The following is a 16,417-nucleotide window of genomic DNA, read 5'->3' as shown; positions in this document are numbered from 1 at the left end:
GGATATGGGTCCCTGAGTATACCAAATTCCTCCAAGTTACCAACACAGTACTATCAATCTGCTGACACGTGTCGTTTTGCTGCAATCATGTCGGTCCGAATATTGGACGGAGGAACATTTTGCATACGCATGATCACTTCCTTTTCAGAGTCTATTAAAAGATTTGATTTTTTATTTTAAAGAAAATACTATTCCTTTAGGTTAAATTTATGTGACGTAATTTGAAGAGTTTTAAAATTTAAAGTAATGCGTGAAACTTGTAATATAAAAAACACATGATGAGATTATGTAGTTATAAAAAGATGTTAGTAATTTCATAATGAGAAATTTTAAATTAATTAATTTTTAAATTAAAATCAATTAATTGATGTTGATATGTATAACTAAAGAAGAAACATATTGATGTGATTTAATTATCTATATATATGGACGTGTGAACACGCGCAAAAAAAATGAGCTCAAACTATTTAGAGCTTGTTTGGATGGGTATATGACTTTTGACTTATAAGCCAAAAGCTATAAGTTAGAAATTCTAGCTTATGACTTTTGACTTATTTTTGTCATTTTAGCTTAAAAATAAATGTTTAAAAACACTTTTTAATTTTACCCAAACACTACAAAAATGCTTAAAAATTATTGACTTAAAAACACCTAAAATAAATTAATCCAAATTGGCTCTTAATAGGAACATTTTATCATATGTTCAAGTGCTCACCTGGAATATATCATAATTTGAGTCTCGATAAAATCTATGGGTAAATTAAGAGAGTGTCTATGACTTTAGCCTAACTTAAATTTGGCTTGATGGTATTAAACGCTTTTCACAAATAGGACATTTAATTTAACTTGTTTCTATAGATTTTCACAATAGATCTACCAATTTATCTTAGAATAAAAGGAAGTACTTTGAGAAAAGAAAAAGAGAAAAAGGAATGAGGAAGAAAGCAAGAAAAGAGATACTCTTGGTGAAGTATTGGACAGGGACATGGATACAGATCCCAAGAGGAAGAAATGATGGTCCAAATATGGAAACCATTAACTCTTTTCTCGACAAAAGCTTACACACTAATCTCTCATCTACTGATCAAAGCATCCTTCTTTTCCTCCTCCTTGACAACAATTTCTTCTTCTTTTGTCTCTATTTCTACTCTTTACTCCACGTGCACTGCCCTTCTTTTCCCTGTCATCACGTGCCTTCCCATCAAAATCCCCCAAAAGAAATGTTTCTAATCTTGAAAAAAAAAAAAAAAAACTCTTTATAAAGAGTATGAAAACCTCTCGATAGAGTGTAATCGGTCTAGTAAGATGCCTAAAAATAGTGTGTGCCCACATTGATGTCCACCCTCATTTAATGGATCTGCTTGATAATTTGAAGCTAGCACATGATTTAGATTTGTCTAGAATATCAATATTGAAAATGAAAGCTGTTTCATGGATATTTTTAGAACTAATCCACTTAGAAAAGACGGTTTCCCCGTCACCCCTAAATAATTAAACAAATGATATTCCATTTGGTCAATGTTGAAGTTTCTAAAACTGTTATAGGTTATCGATTCTGCAAGATGAAATGTTCCAGCAAGTAGGGTCACTCATGTCTCCCGGAAATTGTTAACTATTCCAAGTTCAGGAACAAGTTTCATTTTCATCATAACTTCCTGTTTATAAAATGACACAGCTTGCAGCTTGTTTTAGGGAGCTTGATGTTGATATAATTGATATAAGACCGGCACAGCAATTATATTCAAACAGTAAACAGAACAATCACCAGTGTAATAGATAATACATGAACAGTTGTCGCAGTATTCCCTTATTGAACATACTGTCATTCACGTATAGGCATTTCATCCTTGCAATTTGTAAACCTAAACTTCGAAGGTTAAACTAAGGATGCTGAGCATCAGCCACAATCGAAGAAATAACAATCCTCCTATTTTCTGGATCTGATCTGAGTTTCCATCGAATGGAACTTGAGTTCTGAGAATTCCACCTCAGTCCTAGCGTTACACTCTCTTACATAACTAGCATTATTGAGAACTCGACCTCTGTACATCTATCAACCGGTAAAGATCACCTCGCCTTTGCTTCTCTAATGGAAGGTTTGTCCTGGATGTCAAATTTGCCAGTGATTCATATGTTAGTTTAGAAGTACCCTAATGGGTTTCTATTGCAAAGAACGTAAAAAGGAAACACATAGTAGGTGTATGGCATCTCACCTCCTCAGCTCAATTTGTGAATAGTCAATCTCTGAGATGATTATTGCCTCGTCATGTTCAGTTGTAGCCAGCACTTCTCCGAACTGCCATATATATACACACAGTTAATCAGAGTTGTAGTTACAACTAATGGCACCTCCTCGTAGATGGAGAAGACTGTTCCTTCTCAAATCAGATGATTCACTTTTCTATATTTCCACGTCATAAGGACATAAAATATGTTCACTTACTGGTCCAATTAGTGTGGAATGCCCCCAAGCCACATATCCACCGCCAGGATCTCGAGCAGGCGAACATGTTGCAACATATAGCTGAAACAAATACATTCATTTTTTACCGCAAAACATATGAAAAATATTCAAAAGAAAATTCATTACATTTTTTTTAATGTTTCTATACATGACACTAGTAAACAAGACCATTTGTGTCCTCTGAACGGTACAGGTGCATTCTAATTACAATTTGACTTTACTTCCAGTGAACTCATCGATTTACCTATGCTGTAGAATGTAGTATCCTTGCCCTATTCCTTCTACTTCTTTTGTCCCATTTTAAACGCATTTCCAAGAGAAAAGTTAAGAGACGATCCAAGTCACTGAGACTGAGAAAGACGGGAAAAATACAAGCCCTGTATAAACATCTGCTTTTGTTCATCTTTCTCTGACTTTTTCCTCAGATATTTCATGCACCATATGGTTAGGCTCCACTGCCTTGGTTTATTTTTCAAAACAACGTATAAGGCAAAAATAGCTCAAGGAAACATGCCGAATAAAATGGCGTTGCACCAAGACGTAAGAGGCATTCTCAAGCCTTTCACTTTTTTATAAGGAGCATGTAACAACCCGATTGATCTTATAGTGCTCATGACCCTTTTATCCCTGTTGACCCTTTCCGCGGTCATCGGGAGCCTCAAAGTGGAATTCGTTTGACCCAAAGTTGACTTTTGAGTAAACGGACTTTTTTTGGAATTCCGTCGATTCCGAGAGGTCCGGATGGTCATTTTATGACTTGTTAGTGCATTCGGTTCAGTTCCCAATGCAATTGGGAGCGTTTTGGAACTTGGGTTGGAAATTTGGCTTTAGCCCATTGGGGGTTGACTTAGTCAAATAGACCTCAGTTGGGAAATCCGAGGCCACGGGTGAGTTCGTAACGCGTTTTTATGTGTGTTTGCATGTTTGTTTTGTATTTGTGGGGCCTCAGGTGATAGTCGAATTTCGGGTTGAGATTGGTCGAAGGGGAGCCTTGGCATAACTAGTAAAGTTGTTGTCATGTGACCAGGAGGTCACGGGTTCGAGCTGTGAAAATAGCCTCTTGCAGAAATACAAGGTAAGGCTGCGTACAATAGATCCTTGTGGTCCGACCCTTCCCCGGATATAGCGGGAGCTTAGTGCACCGGGCTGCCCTTTATTGGTCAAAACCAGAACTTTCTGATATCTGGTGTAGGCGCTGCAGCGGCACTATAAACCGCCATAGCTGTCCTGCTATAGCGCGGGGTAGACGACCATAGCGGTCCTGTTGTTTGGTGACGAGCCGCCATAGCGGTCATGCCAACCGCCATGGCGAGCTCGCAGTAGCGGTGTCCTTGCCGCTACAGCGGCTTGTGAGTTTTGGGTATGGCCGCCATAGCACGTGTGCTGCGGCGGTTCCTCTGACCGCCATAGCCAATGTCAGGCAAAATTCTATTCTTTTCTTTAGTAAAAACCCTTAAACCCTATCACTTCTTCTCATAATTTTTCTAAGCACTCTTTGGGAGAATAGAGCAACTTGTGGACTGAATCTTCTTGGAGATAAGATCTATGACCCTAGCCTTCATCATTTACCTTCCTAGATCCCTATTTCATGCTTAGAATCACTAGAATCTAAATAGAGAAGATGAGTCTTGTGTAAAAATTCTTGAAATGGGACTTCTAAAATGGAAATTGGTGGTAAAATTGACTAGTATAACCATAGAATTTGATTAATTCCTTCTTGTTAAGCTTACTTCTTCCATTATTAATGGTTAATTTGAGGATTGAAGAATTAGGGTTCATACCCAAATTTGGGGGTTTTACCTTAAATCCGAATTAGGCTTGATCTTGAGTTGTTTTAGCGATTGCTTCGTGGGTTTGATCACCTAGAGCTTGAATTGCATGTTCCATCTTTCGATTTCCCGTTTTACCCTTGTGGGCCCGTTTCCCCAATTCCTTGGATTAGATTTTGACCTAGCTAGAAGTATAGCATTATGGGTGTCGTTATTCGTGGTTCTTAATACAAAATTCGATTATGAATAGACTTTGAGTACTTGGAGGCGCTACGAAAAGGCAAGGGCAAGGCCAAGGTGTGACGGTTTGTGGCTCCTGTTCGGCTTTCCAGGTAGGTTACGGCTTACCTTTTGGTTAGACTTCAGTTAGCTAATCATATGTATAGTTAGTGATTGTTAGAGAAAGCATGTAAACCTTCGGGTATGAAGTCGGGATGAAATATTTAGGATGGTACTGTTGTTGACTTGGGCTTGTCGCCTTATTGTGTTCTATTGAGTTGTTGATTATTTGTGAGTTGTTGGCTCATCACCACGTGATTGATTCCAGAGTTAATGCTTAGTGATTACTTGTGTGTTGGAAAGCCTATTTATCATGATTGATGTTGTAGGAAAGGAGAGAAGGGTTATGATATTGATATTGTGAGTGAGATTTGTGTCCATGTGTGACACCATTGATTCATACATTCCTGTTGGCATTGTTATCATGCATTCACTCATTTATACATATTTTGGGATCGGGTTGCGTGCCGCAACACTTACTTGGATGGGGTTGCACGTACCGCAACACTAACTGGGATGGGGTTGCACGTTCCGCAACACTATTGGATCGGGCTGTGCGTTCCGCAGCAAGTACACGGACTTAGCGGTCCTCCACGGGTCATGACTGTCGAGGAGACGAGATATTCCACCCGAAGTGTGTGTGCATCATTGCATTCATCTCATATTTACTTACGGCATTGGATTGAACTTGTAGTTGATCTATGACGATACATGAACTTGATGGTGGTTCTTGAGTTAGTATTTCGGACTCATAGTGGACTAGAGGTGATATTCTAGACTTGGTGATTGGTACTGGATTCGATCTTTTGACAATATTGAGTTTTATCTGATTGTCAGCATGCCTACTTTTTCAGTCTCTTTCTTTTATATATGATTTCCTAGTTGTTGTCGGCCTATGATGGCTACTCAATACTATGGTCTTGTACTGATACTACTTTGTTGTACTCTTTCTATGAGTGCAGAGTACGTTGTTGGAGAGTCGTCTTATCCCTCGAGGCTGATCCTGAGGCTTCCTACTAGAGTTTCTAGGGTGAGCTTGCCTGATGGATTCTGCTGCCCGGAGATTCTTCTGTTTACTTGTCTTTTCTATTTTCGAGACAGTATTTCTATTTGGAGACATGTTGACTATTCCAGACTTGTATTATTAGAAGCTCTTATACCATTTAGACCAAATTTGGGATTGATGTATTTCCGCACTTGTAGTATTTTCCGATTTATGTTAGACCTATTATGTTATTATTATTGGGTGTTGAGTTTACTGCATTGCTATTGGTTGTTGATTAAGGTATGGGTTCGCCTACCGAGGTGGGAAATGGTAGGTGCCCGCACATTCCCCACATCTCAAGCCTTTCACTTTTAAACCTTTATGGTCCAAATGAATGTGATTATATGTGCATTCCGTCATACCTGATTATCAACTGCCCTGCAGATGAGAAAAAGTTGCAGTTAGTGATGCCACATGTGGCAGTGTTGGAGTTGGGCTTATGAATGATTAAACATAGATATTGTCTTAAATAAACGAATTTAAAATAGTGATGCAACAACAAAATTGTCTACTCAGCCAATGACCTAGATGTTGGACAATTAAACAACTTCACCCAAAAAAGATATGCATATTACCTTGCCCTTTGCAGTAACTCCCAATGCAGTGGTCCTGTAGTCATGTTGAATGCCCCAGGATAACAGATCAGGTGAGCACCTGGTAATCACAATTTTCACAAGGTTCAAGATTTTGCTGACGAAGATAATGATAGTGGAGGAACTACTGATAAACAGCCACTACTGTTAGGCAGAATGCTGAGTTAGCACAAGTTAGTATCTCAATCAACAAAGGAGGGAAACAATTAACGAGGTATGCTAAGAATTCCACATAAGTGTGCAAGTAGCTTTGTCATGTTTCCACCAAGTATCTTATTAGTTGCATGATATATCTTAAACTAAAAATGAAATTAAAAAGTTGCATCAAATTATGATTGACACATTTAATCATAGTGCTTTCCAGTTCCTGGTAATCAAGCCCTTCTATCTTTCTGTTTATTTCGCAATTCTTTTCTTCTCTTCATTTTCAGTTCACTACATCTTTATTTTTTTTGGACAATGTTAACATTCTATATATCCACAGGTATACTATACCATAAAAGTATAGTCCCCCAACCAAACTATTACAGATTATAGCAAAAAAGCGCCTTCTTATATTGCTAGTTACATATTATCCAAAACATCAAAGATATCTTCTGTTTCAACTAGACATTCCTGCTTACACCAAAAATAGTAGGGAGCTAAACAATTCATCTTCAGCTTCTGTATGTCACTATGTTTATCTTCAAAGCATCTCTGATTTCTCTCTTTCCATACAGTCCGCCATATACATGCAGGGACAACCCTCCATCTCTCCTTCTGATTTGACAAAAGACCTTCTCTGTCCCAACTGCTAAGTTCCCCCTTTGTATTACCTGGCATCACCCATCTGATTCCCCTCAGGTTAACGAAGATCTTCCAGATTTGGTATGTCCATTTGCAATGTAAAAAGAGATGGTTGGCTGTCTCTGATTGTTCCCCACATAAATAACATCTAGGACATAGATCAAAACCCATTCTTCTCATTTTCTCCGGTGTCAATACTGCTTCTTTGGCCACCAACCAAGAGAAGCAAGCTACTTTCAGAGGTATCTTCACTTTCCAAATCATTTTCCATGGCCAACAACCCACTTGGTTGTTTACTTTGGTTAGAATCCTGTATGCCTCTGCCACCTTAAAATTTCCTTGGGAATTTCCTTGCCATACCATAGCATCTGCATTTCCAGTGATGGCCTTAAATTGATTTAGGACATTATAAAACTCTGTTATCCTCTCAATTTCCCAGTCATTTAGCATTCTCCTAAAAGTCAAGTTCCATCCCTGATTAGACCATGCCTCAGAAGGATATCTTCATGCCATTTCCCACCTTTAGCCTTGAGTTATTCCACATCTTTGGCCACAAGGTTCTGATGGACCTCCAAACACTGCAACCATATGGGGTGGTTACTGTATTTGTCGTCCAACTACCCTCTTCCCCATCTTACTACATCTTTATTTAACCATAATCATTCACCAATAACATTCTCAGCATCAGTGTTTTAAAAGGCTGGGGCGTGAAGCGAAGTGTTTTGCTTAGCACGGGGCGAGGCGTAAGCCCCGAGACACGGGGCTTAAGCCCCCTGGATCTTTGAACTTTTAATTTATAATGTAGTAAAATAGTATAATAACACAACATATTTTAAAAAATTACATTAATGTTTTAAACAAATTAAATACATGATTAAAGAAACTCATAGAAAACAAAACTTCTAACATGATTTTCCAAGTATAAATAAGGCAATGATATAAATGCTATTATGAGATGCAAAACTTTCAAACAACAAAAGAATCACAATTTCTTAAAATAAATTACTATCATATTATGCAATTTACCGCCCTAAAAGAAAATAATTAATAAACTTTATCAGTATTATAATCAAACCATCACTCCTTCATGAATACAAACAAATTACTTTCAAATAGCGACATAATGAAGTATGATAATTTTGAGACATAGGGTAAAAACATGAAGACCAATGACGAGAAGATGTAAAATTTCGGCTATGTTCTTTAAAAAAAATTGTTAAGTGATATTCACCCTTACGAAGCTACGATGTTCTCAAATAGTAAATATGCAAGACTACGACTTGTTACTTGAGTTACTCTCTATCTTCTTATTTCTATAGATGAAAAAAACCATCAAGCGTCATTCATTTATTAAAGAATTATGAGGGTCAACAATGTTAACTAAGGAATTTGACACATAATGTGTAAAAACTGTTAGGCAAGCCTCGAGCGTTCGGCGTTAAGTGTGTTTAGGGCGCACAATCAGGCTCTTAGGGCGTAAGCCTCACAGAGCTAAGCCCCACACGAGAGCCTCGAGGCTTTTTGCTAGTGCCCCGCCACAAGCGAGCCTGGGGGCGAGCCAAAACTGCCTTTTAAAACACTTCTCAGCACTATGTTTTATGTTATGCAATAAACTAGAATTTGAAAAGGAAGCATGATTTTTTTGTAATGGTTTAGACTGGCCTCCGTTTAGGTTCAGATACCAAACTCGGTGAAAGTGTAGTACTGGGGTGGCAAAATATAGGAAACTGGGTAGGCGAATTACGATTGAACCGATAGCTAAAAGAATTTCTTAGAAGGTTTGCCTGCCTAGTATTCACACGGCACACCTTGACAACAATTCTGCCTGGCTTTTCCTTTATCCAAAAAAAAAAAATTAAAACCATGGTAATCACACCTATAATGATTTCGAATATACTACATTAAGGATCAGCCCCCCATAGTTGATGAAGAAACAAGAGAGAAAGAGAGAGTTTAGAAAGAAAACATTTTATTTCAGCATACAACACTTCACAAGAATAGGACAATTTTGTTCCCCTTTGACTGGAAGGCCTCTTTTTATAGGGGAAACCTTCATGACACTGCTTTGTATATAGCAGGAAACTTCAGCAAAGATATTCTAAAAATGTGAGCTAATAAGCTCATCAGAAAAAAGACACAAAATCAAAAGACACCACTAAGTGATCACTAAAGTCCACTTTCTTGGACCTAGTGACCGTTAAGGACCACTTATTCTAACATAATAGCCACGAAGTACCACCTACTTTGTATATAGTGGGAAACTTCAGCAAACATATTGAAAGACCTGTAGAAGCATATCGTTTCAGGGATATGATAAGGATTCTCGATAAATTTCTACAACTACAATAATGGACTGCACTTCTTCAGAACTGATAGCTGATGTGGCCGTGTAGAATGCTTACTAGTTTATCCTTCATCTATCCACCATGAATTACTTTGAACAACACCTTATTCAGTCTAAAGGAGGGCCTCCTCAGTCGAAGAGGGACAGAACTCTCATATTCTTGTAAATATTGTGTGCTGAAATTAAATGATTTCTTTCTAAACTTTCTCTCTTGTTTCTATCTTCAAGTATGGGAGGATTATCCTTAGTTGAGTGTAGAATCTTAGAAATCATAGTAGGTGTGACTACCATGGTTTAAAGATTTTTCTTGGATAAAGGTCAAGCCAGGCAAAATTGTTGGTAAGGTTTGTCGTGTTAATACTAGGCTAGGCAAACCTTCATGCAGAGTGGACTTCCCACAATTTACATTCTACAGATGACATAATTAAATAGGGGAAATTGATTGGCAGTGTTATCAAGAGCAAAAAGCGCAAAAAAGCTCTGAGATCAGCCGGGGCTTTAAGCGCAAAGCGCAAATAAAGTGTAGGCTTTAATGAAAAAAGGCACAATGGCGCAAAAATACAAATATATGTATATTTAGTCCAAGACTAATAATAATAAGCATGAATAACAAATATATGGACAAAGAAATTGTAAAATCATTACAATAAAGTGAAATATCAGTTATCTAGTGTCATCTCTTCAAAAGAGGCTCATTGGCAAGGAAAATTATGTCTTAGAGCCTTGATGATGACACGAAGCGCATATAAAGCGAGGCGAAGCGCTCAACATGTTTTGAGCCTCGCTTCAGGGCTTAAGCGCGCCTTTGACAACACTGTTGATTGGTTCAGTTCATTTTCTTTTCTATTGGTTTACTCTACACTATAAGTTTTTGAATTCTGACCTAAATGCTTCTCCATTCCAGATCATCTTCACCTTGATACACTAATTATGCACTGGGCAACTTTTTCCCATCATATGTAGGAGATAAGTGTGTGGCTGTAAAACTAAGCAAAACCAAGAGCTTCAACAGTTAGCTGCATTGAAATAGGTGATTTTCCTCTTTTTATAGCTAAATTCACCATACTGCACTAAACAAGGGTATGACATGTATTTAATCAATCACTTGGTGCATGAGCGTTGGACCTAGGTTATTGCCAAAATTGTCAAAACCTTTGCCTTATGGACCTAATACCTCAAAATGCATTCAAGAGTGACAGTTTTCTTTTTCTTTTTGAGCAATTGCATTCAAGAGTAATATTGTGAATAATTCTCAATTCCAGAAGTTAAAACAGAGGTCTTGTGAGTTGGGCCTGAATTCCTGGTTATGTACAAACTATTTTAGTTTAAGTCTCTACTTCACCCTTCCGCACATGATTTGGAAGCTTCTGCTGTGTAATTTTTAAAGTATGCACAATGCTGAACCAAGATTAAAAACACTGGACCATATTCCAATGTCACTATGAAACATGAGTTGTATCATCAAATTATCTACATGTCCTGCCTAGACCGCAGGCATACACTTCAGAAAGGATGCAATAGTAGAAATCGGTTGTAAGCATACAGAATAATTCCAGCTAATAAAGCCAAAGACATTGCTCATTAGCATTACGGTGTAAAACACTACACAACACATTATGCGGACATCAACTATTAGGTTAAAAAAAAGATTTACATATATAAACTGCAGTCAGCAATTCATAACTCCACCAAGATGGGAAATGCCAATCACTTGCAGAAATCAAATAAGGAAAAATACACACCTCTTGCTGCATATAGCGTGGCCAATTCCTGAAAGCGAATGTCATAGCAGATCCCTACACCAATTCGGCCAACCTCTGCAGAAATATAGTTATGATCATTTCTCAAAAGCACAGGATGGATGCACCAATTAACTTAGAAATAAAGAAAAGGTTGATATTCAAGCTCTTCAATGAAGCAAAAGCCCATGAACTCAAATCTATCAAAATATGGAACACAAACATGCAGTTAAAGTAACTATATTAACTGGAAGAACTTTCAGCGCAGTGGAGTAGTCTTTCACACTTTCTTAGCAGTAAGTTGACTGATTTATTATCGATGTATGTTCGGGAAGTAAGAAGCAGAGAATACCTGTATCCACAACAGTTGGAGTGTCTCCTGCTCTAAGCGTCTGTGATTCCTTAAAGGTTATTTTACCAGGAATATCAATGTCAAAAAGATGTATCTGCGAAGACATCAAAGTGTCAGACATTTTGCAGAGTGGCCGTCTTCTTGATTTTCCTGACAAACTACTAGATATGCTCCTTGTCCATAGTGTCTGAACTTAGTTAGCTAATGTGCACATGCCATCATGTAAGGCAAAAGACCGGCATTTTATTTCCACTATTTCACACCACCCTGCAACTCTGTGTGAACAGTTGCAGAAATACTTCAATTAACATCAAAATAGCTTACAAATGGATGACCCCAGACATTTTATAGGTTGGCTCCCCAAATTATAATGTCTATATTATTAGTTCCCAGCCTTTTTATCGCAGAATAGTACTACCATTAAATTTTCAGTCATAAAATCTAAAGGAGATTTGATTTTAGAAAAATAATAAAAAATAAGATCTTTTGGCAATCCTCAAGTGCAGAGAATAAGCAACACATGAATAATCTTAGTTTGTTTTCGTATCCTTTTGTCCAACAGTTCGTCAATTTGAACTTGACAATCATCTGTTCAGTTCAGACCATCGGCAGCACTCTTTTTGAGTCCTAAATGACATTATCAAGATGCTTTTGCCAACCCAAAAAAACAAAAAAGATTTTTTTTTTTTTTTTTTAAAAAAAGACCCCTCATATCTGTCAAATGTAAGTTAGCAGTAATTTTAAAGGCAAATTATGAAAAGCTGGAACGAGTACGCAACTCCCAGATCTGCACATCAACAAATGAATGTCTGACTACACTCTGCAACATCATTCAATCTCTGAATCCGAAAACTATTGTACACTGTGAGAACCGTGTCCTATTGAATTTATAGTTAACATAATTGATTGAGCATACTACAATCACTTTCTTAGTTTGTTCTAGATCTTAGTGGCTAAGCTACCTGCCTTCACCACAACAAGAGAAGTATCTGCTTACCTTTCTGTGCTTAGCTTTCAACTTTCCTTCGGCATCAAAGACGCAGCAAGTATTATACAACTTGTCCCCACTGCGTTCAGGTATAGAGCCTCCCACTATTGTAATCTTCAGAAGTCGAGCTACTTCAGAGAGCATGGCAGTTGACGGAGATGCATCAGGGCCAGCATCAATGTCTTCCGCATAAATTGGGAAGCTATCATTTGAATATGGACTATTCCATATTTCCTAGCGAAAATCAAAGCCCAACAGTAAGCTAAAGTCAACTGCTGTAAATTTCAATGGCAGGAATAGCCAAGTATTGCGGAAAAATCTGCTTCAGGTAGTACAATGAAAATAACAGAACATCTTTGTTGCCTCACTATCTAGTCTTACATCCTTAATCTATAAGTTTAAGTCAGAATTCACACCACAAACCAGAATAGGACCTGAAGGGATACTCAAAATTAATCTACATGTCATACGTAACAGCCCTTGTGCAAAATGTGACAATAGTACGTGCAGTTCCTGCCCACAGATGAATTGGCATAAAGATTACCAATAAATTTAGACATATGAAAGAAGTGCAGGTTTCATAGGCTTTTGCAGCTAATAGGGAGGCTTTTTTAAGATTGAAGAGGCAATGATATCTGGAATTCATTTAGCTACTGTCAAATATACACAATGTCCCGTGTTTTTTTTATAACCGTGGTGTCCGCGCCGCTTGCACACACCTCGACTTATTCAGAGGTACCTGCTACCTCCTACCAGCACAGGTACCGGGTAACTCTGTCCACCAAGGCTTAAATAGATAGGAGCAAATCACCTAGTATACACAATGTCACATGTTGCTTGTATAAAGTGTTTAAGAAATTTACACCACCTACTCTACCCATTATCTTAAAATTTTGGATTGGATGCTAAGATATTTCACAGCTACATTGAATATCTCACTATTAGCGGATAGAAACATTTGACTTTAAAACTGAATGGAACAAAAGATGGACACCTCAAAGATTCTAAGTTGCTTAATAAGACTGAACTCTATGTGTGCATACAAAAAATTACAGTCAATCAGGTTCAATACTAGCAATCAAACAGAGTATAACTACGAAAAGAAACAGCTGCACCCAATGAACAATTTATATCTGAACTCACAGGCAAAACAACAAGCTTAGCCCCCTTCTCAGCAGCCTCCTCAATTGCTGTTCGCGCATGAACAATATTCCTTTCCTTATCTGCCGTCACCGCTAATTGACATAGCCCAATCTTAAACTGCTCATTCAACATCAAGTTCACAAATCAAAAACGGATTATACATAATTCAAAGACAAATCAAATCAACTTAGCCTCAATTCAGAACTAGTTTGAGGTCCACTATAAGCATCATAGTTTGACTATTTTTACACTGGTCCACAACCTGTAACTTCTAACTCAAATAAGTGAAGTTCAATTAACTTAACAATTGTAACACTGGCCGTCATTATGTATTGCCCCTCCTTTATTGCAGTGGCTGTGTTTTGGTAACTTTTTTTTTATTCAGTGTGTTTTGGTAACTCAAATAGATACAGTTACCTAAAGTTCACCTATACATGCATCCACACATAAAAAGAATAGGCTTAATATATCGCCAACCCCTTAAACTTGCCATTTCATTTAGACACTCAAACTACTACCTGTTCCAATTGAGCACCTAAACGCATTATAAAGTGTTTCTATTAGACTTTTTTTTTTTTCAAATTTTGAGCGTGTTCTCAAGTGTCTATTAAACGGTTAAGTTAACCACATAAATATATCATCTCCTTTAATTATACACATTAGCCTCAATTGGAACAGGTATGAGGTTTTACAGCTTATTGAGACTGTTGTGTATAATTAAAGGAGGCTGCGTACAATAGACTCTTGTGGTCCGGACCTTCCCCGGACCCCGCGCATAGCGGGAGCTTAGTGCACCGGGCTGCCCTTTTTTTTTAGCTTAAAATTTAAACCAACATTTTATGATATGTTCAGGTGCTCAATTGGAACAAATCATAGTTCGAGTGTCTAAATGAAATTTACTGGCAAGTTTAAGGGTGTCGATGTATTAAGCTAAAAGAATACACACACACACACAGAGGAGGGAAAGGAAGCCCTTATTGAGACTACTGTGTATAATCAAAAGGAGATGACATTTTTAAGTGGTTAACTTAAAACTTAAACCGCAAGTGTCTAATAGGAACATTATATGATGTGTTCAGGTGCTCAATTGGAACAAATACTGACAAGTTTATGTTACCTTCTCAAAAAAAAAAAAAAATACTGACAAGTTTAAGGAGTTATCGACGTACTAAGCTAAAAGAATATATATATATACACAGAGAAAGAGAAATAGAGGAAAGGGAGACCTTAGTGATGGGAGGAGAGGGCAATTGGAGAGCGGGAGGAACCCTAGCTTCTTCGGGCTTGAAAGCCATTGATGCAGTGACGGTTGTACGTCTTGAAAATTGGCTGCTGTTACTGGTTGTACGATTTGGGATGAAGTGAAAGGTAAGATGGAGCAGGTGTTGTGAGGGTGCAGGCCGTACGATGGAACGAGATATGGAGGATCCTATTACTGACGAGAGGGTTGAAGAGGATGACAAGAGGAATCCAACTCTCATTTTAACTACACTTTCTCTTTCATTTTCTGTGCAAACCCAAAGGTTAATTTCACCCGATAAAGTTATCACTTTGGTCCTTCATGTTTGTGATTCTTACCAATTAAATCTGCTAAGTACTACATACGTGGCATGACTCAAACACTAATGTTCTTAATTCTTTTTAAAAAAAAAAAAAAAATTGTAATTATAAATGAGGAAGGAATTACATTAGCGCTGTTTTTGTTTTGTTTGTTTTGTAATTGGATAGCCCGTGCCCACTCGCATGCACATTAATTATTCTACCAAGTAAATGTTACATCGATACAAATACCAAATAACCACACCAACTCGAGTTTAAACAGAAAATTCACGGAAAAGGGCCAAATATACCCCTGTACTATTGGAAAAGGACCAGATATACCTCTCGTTATACTTTGGATCCAAATATACCCCTACCGTTATACTATAGGCTCAAATATACCCCTCCGTTAAAGTTGTCCAAGGTGGACATCCAATCCTAATGGCACTAACATTTGATATCATCACCTCTAACCCATTTTACCCCTCCCTCACTATACTTGTTCTTCCAGCACTAAAATTTGCTTACCCTCCACCACCACTACCGCTACCGTAAATTCCAATATCGTGTGATTTAGCCCACAGCAACAATCAAATTACTATTAGGGTTTTGCCCTGATTTTCTACCATAATTAGAATTCCTTTCTTGGTGGAAAAGGTTTCCTAAGTGGAAAAGATCTCTTCCATATTTGACTAATACTTTCTTGAAGGAAAAGTTTTGTATTTCTATAAATGGAGGATTCTTCCTTCCCTCTAAAGTTTTGTTTAGAGGGAGAATTTTCTCTCAATAGTTTTTATGATTTTCTTTTGTATTAGCTTCCATATGTAGGTCAATTGACCAAACCCATATCATATTATCAAAGTCTTTTTTTATGATTTTTTATTGTTGCTTGATTTATTGTCATTCAAGATTTGCAACTATTAGTTTCCGCATGACCGCATGTTATTTCGATCCCAACAAGTGGTATCAGCGTCAATGGTTAAACCAATGGTTTAACGAGGTTGAAGACAGATTCAAGGTGGATCAGTTCAAGTTGCAACCAACTCGACGATAATCAAGTTTTTTGTCCAAAAAAAAGGTCTGAACTGCTACATGATGTGGAGACAAAGTGTTCAATCATATTATCAACAATCCTGTTGTTACATCTTTAAAAATAAAAATCAATTTTAACGCATAGGGCTCCGATTTTAAACCATACCTATTTTCAACCATGACAAACAACAACGATGAAGATTATATATGTGAAGAAAGCGAATCAAGTTTTGTCAAGAAAATACAGGCCAAAAGGGGAGATTTGTTAGGGTTTTGCCCAGATTTTCTACCATAATTAAAATTTCTTTCTTGGTGGAAAAGATTTCCTACGTGGAAAAGATCTC

General features: G+C 37.5%; 1 protein-coding gene across 1 annotated transcript; it reads right to left on the bottom strand.

Moving 5' to 3' along the window:
• Nucleotides 1-1,735: 1,735 nt before the first annotated feature.
• On the bottom strand, nucleotides 1,736-15,048 carry LOC132635963 (omega-amidase, chloroplastic). The gene is made up of 10 exons (XM_060352582.1): nucleotides 14,729-15,048; nucleotides 13,503-13,619; nucleotides 12,369-12,593; nucleotides 11,372-11,465; nucleotides 11,023-11,097; nucleotides 6,133-6,211; nucleotides 5,920-5,935; nucleotides 2,444-2,524; nucleotides 2,214-2,296; nucleotides 1,736-2,103 (listed from the first exon to the last, which is right to left on the bottom strand). The coding sequence occupies exons 1-10, from the start codon at nucleotides 14,981-14,983 to the stop codon at nucleotides 2,025-2,027; spliced, it is 1,104 nt and encodes a 367-aa protein (XP_060208565.1). The 5' UTR covers nucleotides 14,984-15,048; the 3' UTR covers nucleotides 1,736-2,024.
• Nucleotides 15,049-16,417: the final 1,369 nt, after the last annotated feature.

Source organism: Lycium barbarum, chromosome 4 (assembly GCF_019175385.1).
Source record: "Lycium barbarum isolate Lr01 chromosome 4, ASM1917538v2, whole genome shotgun sequence".
NCBI lineage: Eukaryota > Viridiplantae > Streptophyta > Magnoliopsida > Solanales > Solanaceae > Lycium > Lycium barbarum.
This window is presented reverse-complemented; position numbering and strand designations above follow the sequence as displayed.